General features: G+C 41.4%; 1 protein-coding gene across 1 annotated transcript in view; it reads left to right on the top strand.

Moving 5' to 3' along the window:
• Positions 1–25906, top strand: part of FARP1 (FERM, ARH/RhoGEF and pleckstrin domain protein 1) — a 230411-nt gene that overhangs the window by 190594 nt on the left and 13911 nt on the right. Inside the window, 5 exon segments of the mRNA XM_073614408.1 lie at positions 7116–7197; positions 13523–13760; positions 17374–17504; positions 23463–23531; positions 24429–24518. Of these exon segments, the coding sequence (XP_073470509.1) occupies positions 7116–7197; positions 13523–13760; positions 17374–17504; positions 23463–23531; positions 24429–24518 (610 nt within the window).

Consider the following 25906-nt stretch of genomic DNA (forward strand, 5'->3'; position numbering starts at 1 on the left):
AGCTGCATTTAGCAGCGTTTTGCATTTTTACAGCTAAACAGCCTCTGCTCCTGGACGGACGCACTGGCAGTTTTTTTTTTACTGCCCCTAAATGCTTATGCCTCCAAACTCCTCTGAAATTTTGTGTGCATGGACACATAGGCTAACATGGAGGAGAGTTCAGAGGCAGTAAAAAAAAAATGCCAGATGCCCCTAAAAGCAGCTGCTAAAACATCCTGTGTGCATGAGCCCTTAAAGTGGGTTTCAACCTTTGCATTCACATATGAGAAGCCCCCACTGTATATTTATTATGTGTTCCTATTCACACAGCATACCTAGAAATAAAACATATTTTTTGCCTTTATATGGTTTTTGAAACCGGATTATACACAGGACTCTATAGGCAGCTTGTAATATTCAGATTCAGAATAACTTTAGGTACAGATTGGTTTAAAAGTGCATTAACATACAATGTACCACCCAAGCCTTGAGATATATAACCCTTTGGAAAAGACTGTGTATACATTTAACTCACACCGCTAATCTTCCCGCACAGTACAGACAGAATAAATTATGGTAAACTCCCCAGCCCCCTCCTTAACATATCACAGAAGGGAAAAGCTTTAGTTTTGGAGTTTTTAGAAAAGTTAAAAAAAATGGTAAGTAACATTCAGTTTATTCCCCACGTTTGGCTTATGACTGGACAGTGAAAAAAGAAGCAGCAGACTAATGAACTCATCTCTGTCACCCTGCTACCTCCTACTTATTTATTTATTTTATTTATTTCAGGTACTTATATAGCGCCGTCAATTTACGCAGCGCTTTACATATACATTGTACATTCACATCAGTCCCTACCCTCAAGGAGCTTACAATCTACGGTCCCTAACTCACATTCATACATACTGGGGACAATTTTAGGCAGGATCCAATTAACCTACCAGCATGTCTTTGGAGTGTGGGAGGAAACCGGAGTACCCGGAGGAAACCCACGCAGGCACAGGGAGAACATGCAAACTCCAGGCAGGTAGTGTCGTGGGTGGGATTCGAACCAGCGACCCTTCTTACTGCTAGGCGAAAGTGCTATCCACTGCACCACTGTGCTGCCCACTTAACTGCATGCTCCTTGAAATTCAGGACAACTGATTTTTTTTGTGCTGCCTCTCCCGCATCCAATCTGGGACCTGCTGTACAGGGACTAGTAGAGGCTGATACTGAGCTGAATTCAGTATCTCTCCTTGTATTTACAAAATACATTTAATGGAGTATTACTAAATACAGATTTGCATTAATCTATGCCTTTTATATTGGCCTGGAGCTCAGCTTTAACTACTAGCCAGGAAGGCAGAGGCTGGAGGGTGAGCCATCTTGTCAACTGCACAGGTTTTACTGTGCCTTTCTCATCAGGATTGCTCTTCGGTATCAAAAAGGATTATTATTATACAGGATTTATATGGCACCAGCAGTTTGTGCAGCGCTTTACAACATGAGGGCAGATAATACAGTTACAAAACAATTTAATACAGGAGGAATCAGAGGGCCTTGCTCTAGGAGGGAGGGTCAAGTGATGCAAACGGTATTAACTGTGGGGGGTGAGCTGATAAATAAAAGTACAGTTGTTAGGTGGGTGCAGAATTGGCTTCTCTGAAGGGGAGGGTTTTCAGGGATCGTCTAAAAGAAAACACAGTAGGAGAGACTGGGGTTGGGGAGTTCCATAGGATAGGAGAGGCTCTGGAAAAGTTCTGGAGGTGAGCATGGGAGGAGGTGACAAGGGAGCTAGAGAGCAGAAGGTCTTGGGAGGAACAAAGGGAACAATTTGGTTTTTATTTTGAGACTAGATTAGTGATTTAGCTGGGGCCTGAGTTGTGGATTGGTTTGTAAGTTGTTTAGTATTTTAATTTAATTTGTTGGGTGAGCAGAAGCCAGTGGAGGGATTGACATAGAAAGGTAGCAGACACTGAACAGTTGGTAAGGTGGATGCCTGGCAGCAGCATTCATGATGGACAGAAGGGGGGGGGGGGGGGGTAGCCTATGTATCTGTATCATGCACACCCTACTTTTCCTTCTCACAGTTGCATCTTCTCTCCTTAAATTCTCTCTCCTTCCCCCATCTTCTCCACCTCACAGCTTATATATATCACCCTTACTCCTTTTTTCGCCTTATTACTGCACGTATCAGCTCCTGCTAATTCTCACCCATATACCAATAAAACCTGCAGGACACTGGGACATGTCCTCCCACATAAGTCACACTTCCATATCACCTCTCTCACCCTTCTGCTTCTCCTAACTTCTGGAGATATTTCCCCAAATCCTGGACCGCCATCATTTACCTTCGCCAACATACCCAGTACCCCCCATCCTCTGATAGCAGCCGCAATCCACACAATCTAATTTTATTCCTCTTCAGCCTAGAACCAGCCTCCCCTTCTCCTGTGCCCTTTGTAATGCCTGCTCTGTTTGTAACAGTCACCACTATCCATGACCTATTTATCACAAACTCCCTGAACCTACTCTCAATTACTGAGACCTGGATTCAAGAATCTGACCTTCCTTCTCCTGCTTCTCTCTCCTATGGTGGCCTCCTGTGGACTCACTCTCCCAGGCCTAGTGGACAGAAAGGAGGTGGTGTTGGAATCCTCCTATCCCCTCAAAGCACATTTAAGGTTCTTCATCCATCCCCCCTCTCTGTCCCTCTCCTCTTCATTTGAAGCTCAATGTAGTCGTCTATTTTCTCCAGTTTCATTGAGAATTGCTGTGATCTATCGCCCCCCTGGACCGGTATCAAACTTCCTTGATGACTTCTCTGCCTGGCTACCCTACTTTCTCTCTTCTGAAATTCCAACAATCATTCTTGGTGACTTCAACATCCCTGTTAATCTGAACACTCCTGCTACTTTTAAGCTACTGAGCCTAACCTCCTCTTTTGACCTAAAACAATGGACACACGCTTCTACTCACTCTGTTGGGAACTGCCTTGACCTCATATTCTCCTACCTATGCACTCCGCACAACCTCAAAAATATTCCTTTTCCTCTCTCTGATCACCACCTTATTAGTTTCACTCTCTCCTTGTGTGTCTCCTTGCCTTCCAACTACCAAACTTATCCGTAGAAACCTTTGCCATCTTAGCCCTTCTCTTATTTTTTCTGCTACAAATTGTCTCTACGACAAAATCACATCCTTGTCCTGCCCCAACCTGGCCACTTCTGTCTACAACAGTTTACTGTCATCCACCCTGGATACCTTCGCCCCCTCACTAAACACAGAATCAGGCCCCGACCGCTACAACCCTGGCAAACAGACAATACCAGAAGCCTCAAAAAACCTGGCCGCGCTCTTGAGCGTCTGTGGCGTAAGACTAAGTCACAGCAAGATTTCAGCCAATATAAATCTGCCCTCCAAAAATACCATTCTTGCCTCCACACTGCCAAACAGACCTACTTTATCACTCTCATTAACACCCTCTCACGCAGTCCCCGTCAACTCTTTTCTACCTTTACCACTCTACTTCGTCCTCCATTACCTCCACCCTCTAACTTACTGCCCAGGAGATTGCTAATCACTTCAAAAATAAGATTGAGACAATTTGTCTCAAGATCTCCGCTTTACAGATATCTCCCTCACTTTACACTCCTTGTCCTCCTGCAGAATCAATACTTCCCTCTTTTAACCCAGCTACTATAGAGGAAGTCACTAAACTTTTTTCTAACGCCCACCTAACCTCCTGCCCTCTGGACCCTGTTCCTTCTCAAATACTAAGGTCACCATCTGACTCTATCCTACACTCTTTAACTCATATCTTCAACCTCTCACTCTCTACTGGCATCTTTCCCAACCTTTTAAAACATGCGCTAGTCACTCCCATACCAAAAAAGGCCTCACTAGACCCCACCAGGAGGGGTCAGATACCATGGTTTGCTTTCACTTTGAGCAAGACAAGATCTCCATACAACTGCCTCCTGGAAATCCTCTCTCATTTCCAGTCCGCTTTCCCATACAAGTGATCTCATACTTGGCTGTGATAGACCTCCAGCTCAAGTCCATCACACTAAAATATAGAATCTCGCAATAGAGGAGCCGCCTGCCCCACGTGTCCATATCCAGGCTCTGTGAAATGGCCATAGTGGATGAAGAGGAGAAAATTCTTGTATCCGGTTTTGCAACCCTCCTTTCAATCTGCATCCTTGCTGCTCATGTAGAAATACATTGTGCTTTGCTCAGTTCATCTACTAGAAATGAATGTCATCCACATTTCAAATAAAATCCAATGAGCTCTAAAAAAAAAAAAGAGAATAACCTTCTTGATCCCCTTCAGTCTGGATTTCGCCCACAGCACTCCACAGAAACTGCCCTCCTAAAACTCACAAGTGACTTACTAACATCCAAAACCAACAGTCATTATTCCATACTCTTACTCTTGGACCTTTCCGCTGCCTTTGATACAGTTGACCACCCCCTCCTCCTCAAAAAACTCAATTTGCTTGGTCTCCATGGCTACACTCTCCCTTGGTTCGAATCTTACCTATCTTACCTTCAGTGTCACTTAAAACCCCAATTCCTCTTACCGTTGGGGTCCATCAAGGTTCTGTCCTTGGACCTCTACTATTCTCGATCTACACGTCCGTCCCCACATGCCAGGGTTCTAGGGGTAACCTTAGACTCTGAACTGTCCTTTCAGGCCCACATACAATCCCTGTCCAAATCATGCTGCCTTAGCCTCCGCAACATTTCCAGAATACGCCCCTTTTTAACTAATGACACCACCAAGCTTCTAATTCACTCCCTGTTATCTCTCGCCTCGACTACTGCAACTCCCTCCTCATTGGATTACATTTATTGACTATCCCCCTTCAGTCCATAATGAATACCGCTGCAAGACTCATCCACCCTACCAACCATTCAGTGTCCTCCACCCCTCTCTGCCAATCCCTCCACTGGCTTCCACTCACCCAACAATTAAAATTCAAAGTACTAACAATAATTTACAAAGCCATCCATAACTCTGCCCCCAGCTATTTCACTAACCTAGACGCAAAATACCAACCAAGCTGCGCTCTTCGGTCCTCCCAAGACCTCCTGCCCTCTAGCTCCCTTTTCACCTCCTCCCATGCTCGCCTCCAGGATTTCTCCAGAGCTTCTCCCATCTTTTGGAAATCCCTACCCCAATCTGTCTGACTGTCCCCTAATCTATCCATCGTTAGATGATCCCTGAAAACCCTTCTCTTAAAAGAAGCCTATCCTGCTAACACTATTTTACTTCCTCCATCAGCTCATCCCCCACAGCTATTACCTTTTGTATCAATTGACCCTTCATTTTTAGATTGTAAGCTCTAATGAGCAGGGCCCTCTGATTCCTCTTGTACCAAATTGTAATGTCTGCCTTTATTTTTTTAAGCGCTGCGCAAACTGTTGGTGCTATATAAAACCTGTATAATAATAATAATAAAGGTAAAGTTGTGGTAGTCGAGACGGGAGATAGCCAGGGAGTGGATTAGAAGCTTTGTGGTGTCATTGGTTAGGAAAGGGCGTGTTTTGGAGATGTTGCTTAGGTTGAAGCGGCAAGGTTTGGACAGTGATTGCATGTGTGGCCGGAAGGCTAGTTTAGAGTCCAGGATTACACCTAGAACCTTGGCATGCGGGGACTGGCTGATAGTTGTGCCATTGGTCTTGACAGAGAAATCAGGGCAAGAAGCGTGTGGGGGAGGAAAAATTATGAGCTCAGTTTTGGATAGACTGACGAGACTAAAGGAGTGAACTGAGGGGTAGAGAGATACATTTGGTTGTTGTCAACATAGAGATGGTATTGGATACCATGGGAGGCTGTATCGATCGAGAATAGGAGAGGTCCAAGAACAGAACCTTGGGAGACTACAACAGAGAAAGGAAGAGGAGGAAGTAGAATTGTAAGTACCGCTAAAGGTGTGGCTGGATAAGTAGGATAAGAAGCAGCGAAGATTATAGTCAGAGAGACCAAAGGCATAGAGTTTTTTGAGGAGAAGGGGGTGGTCCACTGTCAAAGGCAGCAGAAAGGTCCAGGAGTAGGGGTACAGACTAGTGTCCATTGTATTTAGCTGTTAGCAGATCGTTTGTGAGTTTTAGGAGTGCAGTTTCTGTCAAGTGTTTAGGGCGAAATCGAGACTGAAGGGGATCAAGAAGGTTATTCTCAGTGAGGCGGTCACTCAGTCGGTTGTAAACCAAATGTTTAAGGAGTTTGAGCAAGGAGATGGGGTGTAGGTTAAGATTGGTGGGGTCTAGTGAGCGCTTTTTAAGTATGGGGATGCATAGAACTTTTACTGTAATTTGAATGTAGCAAATTATTGCAATTATAACTGTAGTACAATTATACCTGATTAGTTACTCAGGGTTACTAGAGTTTGTTGCCATTTGTACTATATTATATAAGTCCACATATGATATCAAGTTGAATTGGTTAGCTTTGCACATGTATCACACCAACAGCAGCTTTTTAGAAGTTTCAGCAAGCTTTTGATTATACAGCTATTGAGCAGATCATAGCAACAATCATTTCTGTCATTCAGATATTAAAACACAAACTATTGTTGGGTTGCCTTGATCTGTTCAATAATTTTTTCAATCGACTGTTGATACTAATCTAATAGGTGGCTGTAAGAAAATGACCATTTTTAGCAATGACCGCTTTATATGAGGGCCATTAAATTACTATAACGTTGATTACTGCACTAGGCCAGTGTTTTGTATTTTAAAGTGAAGCAATCACATATGAGCTCATACAATAATTTGAATTTTCAGTCTGAAGTCACTGTAACTGTACTCACCTAAGTATGAAAAATGCATCTTTCCCCTTTATCTAATTTGATTTGCTTTGCCTGAGCCTAGAGCATCATGTTAAGTGTGCCAAATAACAAAGGCTTTTAGTTAGAAGGAATGCAATCAATGGAACGTGAAATATAGCGATAAACAGAAAGACCTGTTTAAAAAAATGCAAGAACCTTGAGAAAAGCTTAAATGGGTAAACTCGATTGAGAAAAGGGGCAAAAGAGCAGCTTAGGAACTCACAAATAATTTCCGGTGTTTTCAGTCATGATATTATGTACCTGTAACATTATTTTCTAATGACGCCTCGTTCATTTTTGAACTTTACATTTTTACAGGGAAGGAAGGTCCAATTCTCAAATGAAAGGCGAGCATCAAAAAATTGGGGATGTCATGTTGAAGAATATCCAGGGTATGAAGGTACCGTGGACATTTTTTATTATTTATCAACAGTTAAGGAAAAAAAACATTGATAATAGTAAGATAATTGTGTAAAGATGGTTAAGAGGTTTAATAAGGGCCCATTCTTATTTTGTCGTTCTGGTGCACTGCATTAGGGCACACACAATAACATACATAGTTTCACATGTTATCCTGAATTGCGTTAAGGCAACCCATTCTGGTCTGCCAAAGCACCAGAATAGACATGCAGCCTTTTTTATGACGCAGTGCACAACAACACACCGTAGTGCTTTACCGTGCGTTGTGGTGCACTGCAATACATATGCAGTGGAGGAGCATTGCACTGCAACCTTCTAATAATGCATGTAATGTGCATTAAAGTGTTTTGGGAATGCCCACGTTGAGACAGTTGTAAGTGGGCCTGTAATGTTCAATTATAGATTAGAATAGAAAAGATGTATAAACCAAGATACTCCCTTTTATCATGGATGTGTGGTTTTCATGCTCTGAAGTTAAGAGTGTAGTACAAAATGTAAAAAGTATCAAGCGAGTGTCAGTTCTGTGCTTGAAGACAACCTTTTAAAGAAAAAGGTCAGAATCTCAGCTCAATTTATTGACAACTGGTTTATCTGTGGACAGCAAATGTTTATGTATACATCTTAACGTGATCACACACACAGAAATGCGGATGCTAGTCCTTAAAGTGATACTTAAAGCATTTGTTATCCCAACATTTCATTTTCCTGATATGTGACTGCTGTACCATGTACTTGTATGAAAAAGCTTTCTTATTAAAAACTGACCACACTAAGCAGGAGAGCACACCGTGGTCAGTTCTCTAGTTATGCTGGGAACTCCGCCTGCTCTCCTCAAATGTTCAGACTTGTCCTGACATGCCCCTACTGTACAGCCATTCATTGGGAAGCTCAGTGTGCTGCTGCTTCTCCTTCCAGATATTATGCAGCTGAGAACAGAGGGAATGAGACTGTGATCACTTCTAAAAAAGGGAAAAGGGTATATATAATGTTTTTTGTTTTTTTTTATCTATACAAAAATGTTTTTCCTTTCATTTCTATTTCAAACTGAATGGATTGTTTTACAAGGTGATCGTTTACAATCACTTTAACATACACTGTTTATTTACAGTATCCCTTCTATTCGTGTATGTGGATGATGGTGCTCTAATTATTTTAATATACAAAAATCTAAGTACCTTTTTCCTAATCGATATACAGCTGCAACATGACCCCGCTCTTTCCCAGCCTGTCTGCAGGGAAACATAAGCAGGAGGAGCTTTTAGTCCTCTGCTGCTGGTCACATGTTAAAGCTGTGTTTAGCTGGTTAGTGGGGATGGAGGGGGGGAGTGGGTTATTTACCACTGTGTATATGCCCACATGTGTGACTCTATACAGTGAGGGGAAAAATTATTTTATCCCCTGCTGATTTTGTACGTTTGCCCACTGACAAAGAAATGATCAGTCTATAATTTTAATGGTAGGTTTGTTTTAACAGTGAGATACAGAATAATAACGAAAAAATCCAGAAAAAGACATTTACAAAAAGTTATAAATTGATTTGCATTTTAATGCGTGAAATAAGTATGTGACCCAATCGCAAAACATTACTTCATACTTGGTGGCAAAACCTTTGTTGGCAATCACAGAGGTCAGACTTTTCTTGTAGTTGGCCACCAGGTTTGCACACATCTCAGGAGGGATTTTGTCCCACTCCTCTTTGCAGAACCTCTCCAAGTCATTAAGGTTTCTAGGCTGATGTTTGGTAATTCGAACCTTCAGCTCCCTCCAAATATTTTCTATGGGATTAAGGTCTGGAGGCTGGCTAGGCTACTCCAGGACCTTAATGTGCTTCTTCTTGAGCCACTCCTTTGTTTGCCTTGGCCGTGTGTTTTGGGTCATTGTCATGCTGGAATACCCATCAACGACCCATTTTCAATTCCCTGGCTGAGGGAAGGAGGTTCTCCCCCTAAATTTGATGGGACATGGCCCCGTCCATTGTCCCTTTGATGCGGTGAGGTTGTCCTGTCCCCTTAACTGGAAAACACCCGCAAAGCATAATGTTTCCACCTCCATGTTTGACTAATAGGAAACATAAGGGGAATACAAAGACACTGAATTTCAAAAGGGCCAACTTCCCTAAACTACGAGCCTTGCTAGAAGATTCAAATTGGGATAAAATCTTAGGAACAAAGAACACGGAGGAGAAATTTGTATGCTTTAAAAGCATATTAAATAAGGGCATTAGCCAGTGCATCCCAATTGGAAATACATTTAAAAGAGCTAATAAAAGTCCTGGGTGGCTTAACTCCAATGTCAAAATGCATATAAAAGCAAAGGCGAAGGCCTTTAAAAAAATACAAGGCCGAGGGATCATCATCAGCATTCCAACTTAGAAAGAATACAACAAGAAATGTAAGGGTGGCTAAGATAGAACATGAAAGGCACATAGCGGAGGAGAGTAAGAAAAAGCCAAAGAAATTCTTTAAGTACATAAATAGTAAAAAAGGGAGGTCAGATCATATTGGTCTCATAAAGAATGATGAAGGGAATCTGGTTACTAAGGATGGGGAGATGGCGAAGGTATTGATTTTATTCTTCTCAACGGTCTTCACAAGGGAATCGGGGGGGCTTCAGTAACCAAAACTTCAATGTTTATCCCCATGACACGTCACAGGAAGCACCCTTATGGCAGAGGACAGAATTAGAAATAGACTTGAAAAACATAACATTAATAAGTCACTGGGACCGGATGGCTTGCACCCGAAGGTCCTTAAGGAACTCGGTCAAGTAATTGCCAGACCATTGTTCCTAATTTTTACGAACAGTCTACTGACTGGAATGGTACCAGCTGATTGGAGAAAAGCTAATGTAGCACCAATATTTAAAAAAGGGCCAAGATACATCCCTGGCTATTACGGACCAGTTAGCCTAACATCAATTGTATGCAAGCTCTTGGAGGGGATGATAAGGGACCATATACAAGATTTTAGCAATGACAACTGTATCATTAGCAGTAATCAGCATGGATTCATGAAGAATCGTTCTTGTCAAACCAATCTATTAACCTTCTATGAGGAGGTGAGTTGCCATCTAGATAAAGGAAGGCCCGTAGACGTGGTGTATCTGGATTTTGCAAAAGCATTTGATACAGTTCCCCATAAACGTTTACTGTACAAAGTAAGGTCCGTTGGCATGGACATAGGGTGAGTACATGGATTGAAAACTGGCCAAAGGGGTAAGTTCAGAGGGTAGTGATAAATGGGGAGTGCTTGGGATGGGCAGGGTGGAAAGTGGGGTCCCCCAGGGTTCTGTGCTGGGACCAATCCTATTTAATTTATTCATAAATGACCTGGAGGATGGGATAAACAGTTTAACCCCTTCCCGCCGACCGAACGCATATATGCGTCCTCGGCTTTCCGGGGTTATACCGGGATGATGCCCGCAGCTGCAGGCATCATCCCGGTACCGTTGTTTTCAGCGGGCGATCGGCTACCCGAATATAACAACCGATGCGGCTAAAAGCCGCTCGGTTGTTATACCGGAGGAGCGGGAGGGGACATCCCCCCCCTCCCGCCGCCTCCCGCCGCTGTTACCGGGCCTCCCGTGCGATCGGGAGGCCCGGTGTCCGGTCCGCTGCCTTCGGCGGCTGGGGGCGGACTGGAACGAAGCTGCGAGCGGCTTCGTTCCAGCCTTCTTCTTGTAAATGCGGAAGCGACGTCATGACGTCACTTCCCGTTTACTCGGCTGCCAATGGCGCCGAATTTAAAAAAGTACACAGTATTCAGAATCGCCGTTTTCGGCGATCTGAATACTTTGAAGTGTAAAGGAGGGATGGGGGGTCTTTTAGACCCCCGATCCCTCTATAAAGAGTACCTGTCACCACCTATTACTGTCACAAGGGATGTTTACATTGCTTGTGACAGCAATAAAAGTAAAAAAAAAAAAAAAAAATTTTAAACACAATTTATAAACAACAAAAATAAATAAATTAAATAAAAAAAAAAAAAAAAATTTTTTTTAAAGTGCCCCTGTCCCCGCGAGCTCGCGCAGCGAAGAAAACGCATACGGAAGTCGCGCCCGCATATGTAAACGGTGTTCAAACCACACATGTGAGGTATCGCCGCGATCGTCAGAGCGAGAGCAATAATTCTAGCCCTAGACCTCCTCTGTAGCTCAAACCTGGTAACCGTAAAATTTTTTTAAAGCGTCGCCTATGGAAATTCAAAGGTACCGTAGTTCGTCGCCATTCCACGAGTGCGTGCAATTATAAAGGGTGACATGTTTGGTATCTATTTACTCGGCATAACATCATCTTTCACATTATACAAAAAAATTGGGGTAACTTTACTGTTTGGATTTTTTAAAATTCATGAAAGTGTCACTTTTCCAAAAATTTGCGTTTAAAACACCGCTGCACAAATACCGTGTGATAAAAAATATTGCAACAATCGTCATTTTATTCTCTAGATTCTTTGCTAAAAAAATATATATAATGTTTGGGGGTTCTAAGTAATTTTCTAGCAAAAAATATGGATTTTAACTTGTAAACACCAAATTTCAAAAATAGGCTTAGTCATGAAAGGGTTAATCTCTGTATTTGTGGAAAATACTAAGCAGGGCAATAACTTCTCTGCAGGATGTGGAAACCTTGCAAGAAGATCTGAACAAATTAATGGGGTGGGCAACTACATGGTAAATGAGGTTTAATGTAGAAAAATTTTAAATAATACATTTGGGTGGCAAAAATATGAATGCAATCTACTCTCTGGGGGAATCTAGGATGGAAAAGGACCTGGGGGTCCTAGTAGATGACAAACTCAGCAATGGCATGCAATGCCAACCAGCTGCAAGCAAAGCAAACAGAATATTGGCATGCATTAAAAAGATTAACTCCAGGGATAAAACGATAATTCTCCTACTCTACAAGACTCTGGTCTGGCCGCTCCTGGAGTATGCTGTCCAGTTCTGGGCACCAGTACTCAGGAAGGATGTACTAGAACTGTAGAGAGTCCAGAGAAGGGCAACAAAACTAACAAAGGGTCAGGAGGATCTTAGTTATGAGGAAAGGTTACGAGCACTGAACTTGTTCTTGCTTGAGAGGGGATATGATTTCAATGTACAAATACTGTACTGTTGACCTACGATAGGGATTAAACTTTTCTGTATAAGGGAATTTAATAAGACGTGCGGCCATTCACTAAAATTAGAAGAAAAGCGGTTTAACCTTAAACTGCCTAGAGGGTTCTTTACTGTAAGAGCGGTTAGGATGTGGAATTCCCTTCCACAGGCAGTGGTTTCAGCGGGGAGCATTGATAATTTAAAAAAACTATTAGATACGCACCTGAACGACCACAACATACAGGGGTGTACAAGGTAATACTGACATATAATCACACACATGGGTTGGACTTGATGGACTTGTGTCTTTTTTCAACCTCGCCTACTATGTAACTATGAGTTGAGTTGATGCAAAAGAGCTTGATTTTGGCCTCATCTGACCACAACACTTTCACCCAGTTCTCCTTTGAATCATTGAGATGTTCATTAGCAAACTTCAGACAGGCCTGTACATGTGCTTTCTTGAGCAGGGGGACCTTGCGGGCGCTGCAGGATTTCATTCCTTTCATGGCCTAGTGTGTTACCAATCGTTTTCTTGGTGACTATGGTCCCAGCTGCCTTAAGATCCCTTTAAGAGAGTGCTCCTAATCTCAGCTCATTACCTGTATATAAGACACCTGGGAGCCAGAAATCTTGCTGATTGATAGGGGATCGCATACTTATTTCACTTATTAAAATGCAGATCAATTTATAACTTTTTTTAAATGCATTTTTCTGGATATTTTTGTTGTTATTCTGTCTCTCACTGTTAAAATAAACCTACCATTAAAATTATAGCCTGATCATTTCTTTGTCGATGGGCAATTCTACAAAATCAGAAGGGGTTCAAATACTTTTTTCCCCTCACTGTAGTCACATGGGCTGCTCAAATGTTATAGGGAGGAAATGCTCAGCATAGATACTCACTGAAAACTGAGCATGTGCAGAGTTGCCAACACTGTTCTGCAAAATCCCTAGCGGAATTGGGGACATGAAAAGATGGTGGAGATAGAGAGCACTCTGCAGGATCAACCAGGATTTTACAGAATACAGAAAACAAATCTTATAGTGCTTGAGTGAGTATGAACAGCATGTAATACAGCATTTATTGATATTTTTTATGATGTAGGTTTAGTGACACTTGTAGAAAGTAATCCCATGTCAATAAAATAAACTCTGATATTAACAGATAGTTTTATTTTTCTTAACACAATTGCTTTTCTTTTCAGCAATTCACAACCAACTATCAAAGGCACTATGAGGTGTTGATGGAGCTGGAAAAGGCAATTAAAAATTCCCGGAAACTAGAAATTCTGTGCAGAGACTTTGAACAGGAGAAGGTGTGCTACCTGCCACTTAACATGTTTCTCCTCCGGCCCCTGCACAGACTCATGCACTACAAGCAAATCATGGAGAGACTTTGCAAGCACTACTCACCAAATCACACAGATTTCCGGGACACTCGAGGTGAGAATTAAAGAAGAACTACAGAATTACACAGGATTAACAATGGTGATTTGAAATGTGCTGGCTATATTTAGTACTCATTTCATGATTACTGTCATGATATATCAAAGCAGTTTTTCTTTGACAAAGTCACTTTTTTTGATGGGGCATTTTAAAGGGTCATGTTTAGCTTTGACTGTCATTCAAATCTGGTAAAATCACCCAAGAAACATTGCAGCTTTATTTTTATTTTATATATTTATTTTAGGTACTCCTATAGAGCCATCATTTTACGTAGCGTTTCACATATATATTGCAAATTCACATCAGTCCCTGCCCTCAAGGAGCTTACAATTAGAGATGCTCCGAAATTAAAATTGTGCCAAAACCTACAATTCAAGATGCACTTGGCCGAAACTGAAAAAGACAGTTTTCAAAAAATATGCATATTTTTATATATAATTGTATTCAAATTTTTAATCAAAGCGGAGTTCCGCCTACATTTTTTTTTTTTTAAGTCAGCAGCTAAAAATACTGCAGCTGCTGACTTTTAAAATATGGACACTTACCTGTCCAGGGCGCCCATGATGTCCTCACCCGAAGCCAATCTGGCTTTCGGGTGGAGGCGCCGCCATCTTCAGTAAGGGAATCAAGAAGTGAATCCTTGTTTCCCTACTGCACATGCGCGAGTCGCGTTGTGCGTCCTCACTGGTCCCTGCTGTATTCTGGGACCTGTGTGTCTCCCAGAAGACAGCGGGGGGACGGAGGAGGGGCCGGACATGGCATAGATCACCGCGGAGCCTGCAGTGATCTATGCCTGGAAGTAGGAGAAAATACCTGGATTATACAGGTATCTGCTCCCCCCTGAAAGGTGCCAAAAGTGACACTGGAGGGGGGAGGAATCCGATCAGCGGAAGTTCCATTTTTGGGTGGAACGCTTTAATATCATGAATTTAAATGAATATGAATTTGTCATCCATTATCAGTACCTTTAGCGCAAGAAAAGCTTAAAAAAATGCATCCTTTTAAATCCTATGTATGTCTTCCATTACGCTTCCATTGTGGTGTTAAAAATCTTGCTTGCTGCATTTTTGGTAAGTTAAAAAAAAAAAAACGCACCTTCCCGTTGAAATGCATTGAAAACTCAACAATAACACATCAGTAACGCACCCATGTTACATTTTTGATGCATTTTTTGAGTCACGTGAACTAGGACCCATAAGCACAGACAAATCGCGGCAGAATTGCATACATTTTTGGCACCATTATCGGCACCTTTTTCTCTATGGATAAAATGCCGAAAGCACAATTTTCAGCTGCCAAAATTCTGGTGCATCTCTACATACGATCTAAGGTCCCTAATTCTTCTGTCGCACATGCATGCTGGAAATCCAGCAGCCGACCTACGCCCGATCAGCGATCTCAGCCAATGGCAGAGAGCGATGATTGGGGGGGGGGGTCCCCCTGTTATAACACAACAGCTCAGCGGGGGAGATCGCTGTACTAATTTTGCATAGTTAGTATAGTGGTTCCGACCGGAGCTGACAGTTTTTTTTTCCTGTTCAACCCACTGAGTTGAATGGAAAAAAACGAATAGTGTGTACCAGGCTTAACAGATGTGATAGACACATTTTGATACAGCCTCTTGCTTGTTGACGATTATTTTTTCTTAGATGTTTAAGATGTTTGACAGGCTCATTGTTAACATAATACAAGTAGAAGATAGTCATATGTAAGTGGTAGCTTTTCAAAGAAAGTGCATTCTTCTGCTAAATAATTTACATGCACACAAACACAGAAAAAAATATCCCAGAGTTCCATAAATGTTTTTTTTTTCCTACATCATGTTTTGCAGACATAAGCTAATCCCTTAGTGTATGTACCAGTTTGTGTTTGTAGAACGTGTGGATTGTTGTGTGTTGAAATGGCCTGGAGGTAATTGAATAGGCAGAGGTCCATAAGCTATGTTGATCTTTGTGACAATAACCAGTATGGCTTTCTTCTGCAGTACACAATTCATGTGACAGATAGATAAAACATGTCTGCTGCATTCAGAGTCTACTCATTATTATTATACAGCAGTGTTAATTTTGTCGACTAAAACATTTTCGTAGACTAAATTAATACTATTTTAATCGACTAAAATATGACTAAAACTAAAGTGGCATTTTAGTCAAGAGTATGACTAAAACTAAATTGAACTTTGCCGTCAAAATTGACACTGGTCTGTAGTGCATGTGCAAACCTAAATACCGTAAATAATAACATATTAGATTTTTCACTCCAGCAGTATATAATGAGTTTGAAAATTGTAGAGAAATGCTTAAATAATGCATTACAATTTAACTACACTCATTAGATTTTAGACGACTAAAATTAGTTTTAGTCGACTAAGATGTACTGGAGATTTTAGTCGACTAAGATGTACTGGAGATTTTAGTCAACTAAGATGTACTGGAGATTTTAGTCAACTAAGATGTACTGGAGATTTTAGTCGACTGAAATGTAGGGCATTTTAGTTGAATAAAATGTACTGGAGAGTTAGTCGACTAAATATGACTAAAACAATTGCAGAAGACTAAAATTGGACTAAAACTAAAATGCCATTTTAGTCAAAAGACTAAAACTAAATCGAAATTTGCTGCCAAAATTAACACTGTTATACAGGATTTATATAGCTGATGGTTTGTAAATTGCAAATTATAAGCACGGTCATTCATTATGACACTGACCATTTTAAATAATGCAACAACTAAGTCAACCCACAAGTGACCACAACACGGGGCATGTCTCTAAAACTGTATATTTACTAGAATGGTGGTGCATTTTGTCCTATATATGTATGTTCGATTATTAGTATTATTGCTTTGAGTGTATTTATATAATTATACCTGCAGCTACGCAATCTAATTGGGAGTACCATGTTTTAACAGTTTGCATTATACTACAAATCATTGCATGTAATAATTGTATTTATAACTTTATAGGGAAGTGAAGAACGCAAATTTGACATATTGCAGCTGATCAGTCCTTAAATGTAGTGGCTGCATTTGTTTTCTTTTTAAGGCCTTTTCCTCTATATTTTCACTTTTTAATCCTGCCAGTAACACACTTCCTGTCCTAGGGTAACAAACCTTACCCACTGCACGATATCCATGGAGTAACAACATGGTTACCCTAGAACATGAAGTGTGTAAGGCTTGCCATACACATTACAATCTGACTGTATAATTTTAATACACTCAACTTTAGATCTACCAAAACTATGTAATGTAAGGAACTACATAATCTAACCAATCAATTTATATTTAATCATATTGTTGCACTACATACTTGTTGGTAGAGCTAAAAAGGAGATTGTACAAACAAATTGAAACATGTATTTTGAGCTTTAGGACTACAAAACGCCTCCCCATATCATTTTCCACATAGCATATTAGGAGTAGGTGTTCTGTAGTCCACATAGGTAACTGGGAACAATGGTTGTGGAAAGTCATCAGCTCATGAGATTGCTGGCAAAATCAACAGGTACATTTTGCACTGCTCAAACAGATGTAACAAAATAGTTTTAATAGTGTATGTCACACTTTTATTATACTTTAACAATTGTAAAACATTTTTGACTTTCCAACAGCTGCCCTTGCTGAGATCTCAGAGATGGTAGCACAATTCCATGGAGCAATGATAAAGATGGAAAATTATCAGAAATTGCAGGAGCTCAGGAAAGATCTGACAGGCATTGACAATCTGGTGATACCTGGCAGGGTAAGCAGTTTATGAATCCTGTACTGTGTTCATTTATTGCATTAGCCTGGTGATAAAACTGTGGTAGAATGAGAGAAAACAGAGGGTTCCTATGATTGAAACAAACATACTTAAATATACTACAGTAAATCTAATTAAATGTTTTTGCCTTCCCTCAAAGATCCCCTGTCACTAGACCATTCATTTTTATATAAAAAAAGTCCTGTAAGACAGCGGTCATCAACCCTGTCCTCAGGGCCCATTAACAGGCCAGGTTTGCAGGATAACTGAAATACATCACAGGTGATATAATTTGCTGTTCAGTGATTGCAGTATTCTAGTTGCATCTCCCAGAGGTAATACATAAAACCTGGCCTGTTAGTGGGCCCTGAGGACGGGGTTGATGACCACTGCTCTAAGAGCCCTTGCACACTGGGGCGGCGTCGGCGGTAAAACGCAGCTATTATTAGCGGCGTTTTACCGTGGGTATGCGGCCGCTAGCGGGGCGGTTTTACCCCCCCCGCTAGCGGCCGAGAAAGGGTTAAATACCACCGCAAAGCGCCTCTGCAGAGGCGCTTTGCCGGCGGTATAGCCGCACCGTCCCATTGATTTCAATGGGCAGGAGCGATAAAGGAGCGGTATACACACCGCTCCGAAGATGCTGCTGGCAGGACTTTTTTTTACCGTCCTGCCAGCGCATCGCTCCAGTGTGCAAGCCCTCGGGGCTTGCACACTGGAATGAAAGCAGCGGCACTTTCGGGGCGGTTTGCAGGTGCTATTATTAGCGCAATAGCGCCTGCAAACCGCCCTAGTGTGCAAGGGCTCTAAGATATATGTGTATTTAACCTATTTTATGCATGGTATTTACCTGTCAAAACCTTCCTTGTGTAGAAATCCAAAAGCCCAAAGACTTCTGCTGGGCGCTGCCATCTTGGATTTGATGACCTCAAAGTTGTCACTTAAGTAACTATAGCAGGGCTAGGCAACCTTGGCACTCCAGCTGTGATGAAACTACAAATGCCATTATACCTCTACTTCTGGGAGTCTTCCCTGTGGCCGACAGAGTCTTGCAGTACCTTGTGAGACTTGTAGTTCCACAACAACTGAAATGCCAAAGGCTGCCTACACCTGCTCTGTAGAATTCCCCTTTGCTTGTCCTCCAGCATCTACGTAAAAGTTTATGTAGGAAGGAGCTGGACCAGCACAGAAACTAAATAAACATTCCCAGAAGATGAGAGAACTATGACGTGCAAGGGGGGGAGGTGGGTCTACTGGGGAATAGACTGTCCTGGGGTAGTCAAGTTTTCTAATAAATACATAGGCACATTGCAAGTGAATACAAAACCATTTACGGAAAGAAAAAATCACTGCAAGTAAGCATTTAAAATCCTTTTTTTTTTTTTTGTAATGCTTTTTCTGGGTTTTTATCTGCTGCCTGTGATGCCAGAACACTGAGAAATTCTCAACTGAAATCCGCTGGGAAACAAACACCTCTGAGTGTCAATCCCCTTGTTTCCCAACAGTGCTCAGTGGTTTCTTCTACTGACCTCAAAACCACTGTTGTGTTCTGTAATATTGTATTAACACTCATGGGGGAATCAGTTTCCCAGTGGGTTTCAACCAGACATTTCTTGTGAATGGAATGTCATTTTGGTAGTGCCAGCAGTGAGAAAAGTCAATACTTGTTGACACCAGATACAGTTCCGTGCGCTTTTTTTCTGCACTAAAAATGCATGCAGTGTTTTCCATGTATTCCAACGGCTCTAGTTCACACCAGTGCAGTCAGTTTCTGGTGCAGAAAATAAAGTAGAGCGTGCTGTACCTAGAGTATGCTGTCCAGTTCTGGGCACCAGTCCTCAGGAAGGATGTACTGGAAATGGAGCGAGTACAATGAAGGGCAACAAAACTTATAAAGGGTCTGGAGGATATTAGTTATGAGGAAAGGTTGCAAGCACTGAACTTATTCTCTCTGGAGAAGAGACGCTTGAGAGGGGATATGATTTCAATTTATAAATACTGTACTGGTGACCCCACAATAGGGATAAAAACTTTTTCGCAGAAGGAAGTTTAACAAGACACGAGGCCACTCATTAAAATTAGAAGAAAAGAGCTTTAAACTACGTAGAGGGTTCTTTACTGTAATGCCCCGTACACACGGTCGGATTTTCCGACGGAAAATGTGTGATAGGACCTTGTTGTTGGAAATTCCGACCGTGTGTGAGCTCCATCACACATTTTCCATCGGATTTTCCGACACACAAAGTTTGAGAGCAGGATATAAAATCCGTTGTCGGAAATTCCGATCTTGTGTACACAAATCCGACGGACAAAGTGCCACGCATGCTCAGAATAAATAAAGAGATGAAAGCTATTGGCCACTGCCCCGTTTATAGTCCCGACGTACGTGTTTTACGTCACTGCGTTCAGAACGATCTGATTTTCCGACAACTTTGTGTGACCGTGTGTATGCAAGACAAGTTTGAGCCAACATCTGTCGGAAAAAATCCTAGGATTTTGTTGTCGGAATGTCCGAACAAAGTCCGACCGTGTGTACAGGGCAATAAGAGTGGCAAGGATGTGGAATTCCCTTCCACAGGTGGTGGTCTCAGCGGGGAGCATCAATGGTTTCAAAAAACTATTGGATTAGCACCTCAACGACCGCAACATACAGGGATATACAATGTAATACTGACATATAATCACACACATGGGTTGGACTTGATGGATGTGTGTCTTTTTTCAACCTCACCTACTATGTAACTGTACTGAAACATAGCCAATTGAATCAGAAACACACTGGAACTGCGTGTGGTGTGAACTGTAAGCAAAAACTGGTCCGGAGTGCATTTTTGTGGTGTGAACTGGCCCTAAGTCATCATTTACTTCTTTTCCAGGTTTGCCACATTATTATTAATATATAAAACAAAAAGAATCTGCGCTGGCAACTCCCCAAGTGTATAATTGTGAAAAAGTGATATTTTGAATTTTATATCAAAAAGCATATATACCATATGATGTTGCACAGAACCACATTTAGTGGGTATTATATGGAGATGTACCAAGAACTGTGCATAAAACTACCAAACTATGTGAATAAAAATAAATCAATAAACATAAATATTGTGATCTAAATCAATTCGTCCAAAAAACTCACTCTTGGACGCTATGCGACTAGAAAGTCACTAGACTGTTATAGAGATAATCCCATACATTTGTGAGTAACAATAAATTAATCTCTGGAGAGTAAAAAATATGTGAATCAAAAGTCATAAATCATAACATAAAGTCTGTTAAATTAAACCGTTCCTTCACAGGATGACAATCTGCAGATTTCAAACTTGATTCATTCAAAATGATAGATTCCAAAAAACAGATAAGGCTGATGCCGGTAATGCTTGAGAGGAGGCTTTAGAGATCACAACCCTCGCATTCCATCAGAAAAAGGAAAAGAGAAGACACATAGCATAAAACCTATGACACCGTGAGATCACCTGCGCATAAAAGCGCTACTCACGGAACCGATGTGCAGAGCAGACATTCAGATAGTTTAGTCGGTGTTCGCTGCTGTGCGGCGTGCGTTCCACCAACTCCAGGAAGTTCAAATTATAAATAAGTAGATAGACCACATATAAATATCTACTAATGAAACTGTATGAGAGTAAAATAATTACAAAATAATTATTGCATAATAACATGATGATCCAACGACTGACAAAGACTCACCTCTATGCCACACAATTTATGACCTTTTTGTACTGAGCTTAGGTGTGCAATGATTAACCACCCTACAGCCTTCATCAAAATTTTACTGAACATCCATATATAGAACAGATGAGTGATCGCAGTTTATCCCTTGTATTCAAATGAATTCCATTCTATATTGATATAAAGGTGGGAATATATTGGCCTGTTTGGTAACCTATTATATGCAAGTGCAATCACTGCTTAAGTGCCTGTTCACAGTTATGCAAATTCTATGGGGATCAGATGCGATCCAAAAAGCAAAGATTCACATCTCCTCTAAAAATAAGCATTATTTACAATGAAGGCTGTTTACATACATGTGGTGCGAATTTGATCCGGTTCAAAAAAGGGTCCTGTGCGACTTTGGTGTGGTGTGAATTTCAGCTCCATAGATTCCTATGGGACCAGAGTGAAATCGTAGTCCAGTGTTCACATGACTGTGAATAATTTCTTTGCCTAGACTTATAGAAATAAAATCGAAGATGTTACCACTCCCCTCACAAATTTGCACTATATGCGCATTGAAATCACACATGGCAAACACAAATCGCAATGCAAATTCTCACCGTGTACCATTTTTTATTAGATTTTTGAATTTGCAGCGCACAAGTGTGAACCGGCACTCCCTGTTTTAAAAGTATACTTTTAATGGTGTGTCAGGGTTGCAACAAGCTCACATGCAACAGTGCTACTAGATGCAGGTTAACTAAGTAAATGTATTCATGCATCTCCCTTAGGGCACGTTCACACTTATGCAAAGAGCTGCGTTTTAATGCACAAGTGCAGATAGAAAACATTGGTTTTTGTGTACTCCACACAGCTGCCAGCTGCGATGCAGAGCAGTGCAGAAAACTGCAACATGTCTGCATTTTTCCTCACGCACCCTGCATTTTTATGCACTAGAACTGAGCTTTGTGACCTTTCTAGACATCTATACAATTTAAAAAAAAAAAAAAGGAAACAGCGTTGTACATTCTAAAAGAATACAAGGCACGGTCCCCCAAAGCCTTCCCAACAAGGATACTAGCCCGTATCGGAAAATGTTCCATAGTGTGAATCCAGCCTTACATGGCCATGTCTTCCAGACACTACATAAAGGGCATGTGTAGTTCTTTTCTCAGAGAAAAGGTGTTGTGTATAACTTTCAGAACCCTTGTTGGCAGGATGTATACGTGTTTTATTATGCAGAAGGAAGTGCAGTGATGCCAATATACCATTTGCCAGTGTCAATCATTATGTTGTAGCTGATTCTGGAATATTGCTGCTCTTCTAAAAAGTTTCTCAAGGACATATGAAGCTCTATGGTAGTGGGGCTGTCCACATTTGATTGTCTGATCAGAATATGGCTAATGAATGCAAATATGTAAAATATTAAATGTGGAAGGAGCTATGTGGTTATGAAAATTTGCCACCCTAAAGTAGGCTTGGTCTCATAGTTTATGTGGGTAGAAGGTTACATGTACTTTAAGTGGTTTGTCATGAGTACGTTTTAACACAATCTACCTGATATCACTTTGTTCTATTTTGTGATTATAATAAAATATATTTGATGGGACAGGTAAACTAGTGTATACATGGTTCATTAAAGTGTAAGTTCAGCTTTACAAAAGCATACTATCCTGTCCCATATGGCTCCCTTTCTTTTTAAACAAAAAAGGCCACAATTGCATTTAAAAGAAGCTTCTATAAAATCTGCAGCCAGCAATGGCTTAGTCCTGAGTTATTATAGTAAAATAGCAGCCATTGGGTCTATCACCCGCTAGTGGAATGAGCTGAGAGGGCATCATGTTCTTTTAGGCTGCACATGCGTCCTGTGTACTCTCTCCTGTTGTAGCCACTGGGCTCATCATAGGCAACAAGAGAGAGTACACATTGTGCATGTGCAGCGCAAAAGAATATGATGCCGCTCCCTCCAATGGCATTAGGGGGAGCTCATCCCAGAAGCTGCTCCCTTCCTATAATAACAAAAGACGGAGTGATCAATGGCCGAGGATTTGAGGAAGCTTCTAAATGCAGTTGTAAACTTCATTGTTTAAAAGGAAAGGAGCCCTGGATGGTTAGGTGGTAGCGCATTTTGTTGCTATCCCCATATGGGACAGCGCAGCGTGCATCCTTTGCAAAGGTGAACTTATGCTTTAAATTTAAAATGTCTCTATCAGTCTATAAGTGCAGCAATATTGATTTATCACTATATTCTCTTAATGTCCAATTCAAAAACCTATTTTTTTTCCTCAGGAGTTTATTAGACTTGGGAGTTTAAGCAAGTTATCTGGGAAAGGCTTACAGCAAAGGATGTTTTTTCTGGTAAGTTGATTTTGTCTTTGAAAATCATATAAACAGATCAATAACTGTCTAAAGGGAATCTGTCAGAAGTGAGACATGGAGGCTGCCAGTTCTGACCTTATGAAAATGTTAGTTCCTTTGCTGTTTCGGGGTCAAAGTAGAACGAACCATAAATCTGCATTATTGTTTATTATATTCACACAGCCGCTGCAACCGCAGCTGTCTAAACACCAAAACAGTGACTATGTAGATGGTCCTTTTCACAAAGTATTGATGTGCTGCAATGATGTAGAGCAGTGGTTCTTAACCTTATTGAGACCAAGGCCTGGTAAATTATTCCAAAATCTTCCTGCCCCACCAGTAAAAAAAAAAAAAAAAGTATAAGTACGGGAATGCAAAATATGTATGGATAGTTTGGAAGGCTCTGTATGTGGCTGGATGTCACTGTTGGGCAGTGGGGTGTAGTGGTGGGAAATAGGTGGGGGTTAGAAGACTATGCAGCAGACTTGGTGGCCCTGTCAGAAATTATTTCTATGGGGGCAAGGATATCTCCTGAGGTCTTTGCAGGGGCACTGTAGGAGACTGGAGGGCACTACTTGGGGCTAGGAGGTACTTTGGGACACTGTTAGAAGTTGAGGAGGCCTGGGGGACACTATGAGGGTGGAGGGATCTCGGGGAGCCTGGAGACACTGTGGAGGATTGAGAATCACTACAGGCAATTATGGGTAGTTGGGGCACTATGGTAACTGGGAGGCACTATGCAAGATTAGGGGATCTGGAGCTGGCTAGAGGTCTAAGAGGAGGGAGGCTGGAGCGGGGCCTGCTAGTGGGCCATGGCCCAGTGGTTGAGAACCAGTGGAGTAGAGCACACAGAACAGAATCCAATGTGCTTTTTTTTTTTTTGTCTTTTTATTGCAGTTCAATGATGTGGTACTGTACACCAGCAGAGGGCTGACCTCTTCTAATCAATTTAAGGTCCATGGGCAGCTGCCATTGTTTAACATGACGGTAAGTTGCTTTTTAAAGTGTATTTCCAGTTTTGCTATCCAATTTGAGAAAACCACACTTTACGCTTGTGGCCCAGTCACACAGCATACCGAACATTAAAAAAAAAAATCTTACCTTTTAGATGTTTCTTAGGAGAAGGCCTCATGTCTGACCAAAAGGATATTTAAATAATGTCAGAGTGAATCTGTTCTAAGGACAGGCTGAGTCTTCTGTCCTTGTAATATACAATGCAAGAAACCCAGTTGGTAAACCTTTGTCAGGACAAGAAGTGCCCAAATTTAGTCTATAACTGAACTGATCTGTCTGCAAGATCTGTAATTACGGCAAATACAGCCCCTTTGCCCCCCTTATAAACGCAAACAACTAGCAGGATTTTACAGTGCTGGAGATTCTATGCTAAATTATACTATGTGCATGAGAACCTGTAACAAATATGAAATTAGTGTTATCCCAGTTTGGCCAAAAAAGTAGAAATACACTTTAAGCTTGACTTCTTCTAATACTTGTATATCCCGAGCACAGTCCATTAATGCTTTTTTACCCTAGTGTTCAGTTAAGAGATATTATGGTTGATTTATTACAAATTTGCTGCTCATCTTCTTGCAAGGGAATTTTCAGCTTCATAAATGTGATGAAAATTGACTTTGCAAAGAATTCACGTGCAAGGAAAAAAACATGATTTTTGCTTATGATGGAAGTCCAGCAGATCTTCACCTTATTCATCAAGCTAAAGCCTAGTACACACTAACAGTTTTTTTTGTTCAACCCAGTGGACTGAATGAAAAAAAGAACTGAAGAGCTCGGGGAGAGCCGCTGTACTATCTAATGTTAGTATAGCAATCTCCCCCCACTGAGCTATTGTGTTCTGACAGGGGGACGCCCCCCTGCCAGAACCCAACCGGTCAGCGCTCCAGCCATCGAGTGAGAGTGCCGATCGGCAGATCTTTTTCGGTCATGCTCCTTTGACAGAAGCCGGCCCGGCTGCTGTACACACAGGCTGAATGCGCGCTGGTTTCTGTTGAACTGGCTGATGCCGCCCGACATTCGGGCCGTGTGTAATGGCCCTTAGGGGTAATTCCCTGGCTAAGTAAACAACCTTTTTTCCATAAATAAATCAGCCAAATAGTATTAGCAGTTTCCGGTACACAATATTTTTGTCAGAAGCCATTCATTGTTCTGATTAGTTTTACTGGGAAACCTGACAAAATTTTTGTTGCTTTATGTGCGCAATTAAAATGTTGCATGCTGTAATGCATCCCTTTCAGTATGCTGAATATTTAATTTCCTGTTTCTGTTTGTACCACAAAAGACTGTATAAGGTATTTAACGTGTAATACCCATATGGGGAAGGGCAGCACTGCCTTATACAGTGTTTGAGTACAGCTTGT

This window comes from Aquarana catesbeiana, linkage group LG02, assembly GCF_042186555.1.
Source record: "Aquarana catesbeiana isolate 2022-GZ linkage group LG02, ASM4218655v1, whole genome shotgun sequence".
In the NCBI taxonomy this organism is placed as follows: Eukaryota; Metazoa; Chordata; class Amphibia; order Anura; family Ranidae; genus Aquarana; species Aquarana catesbeiana.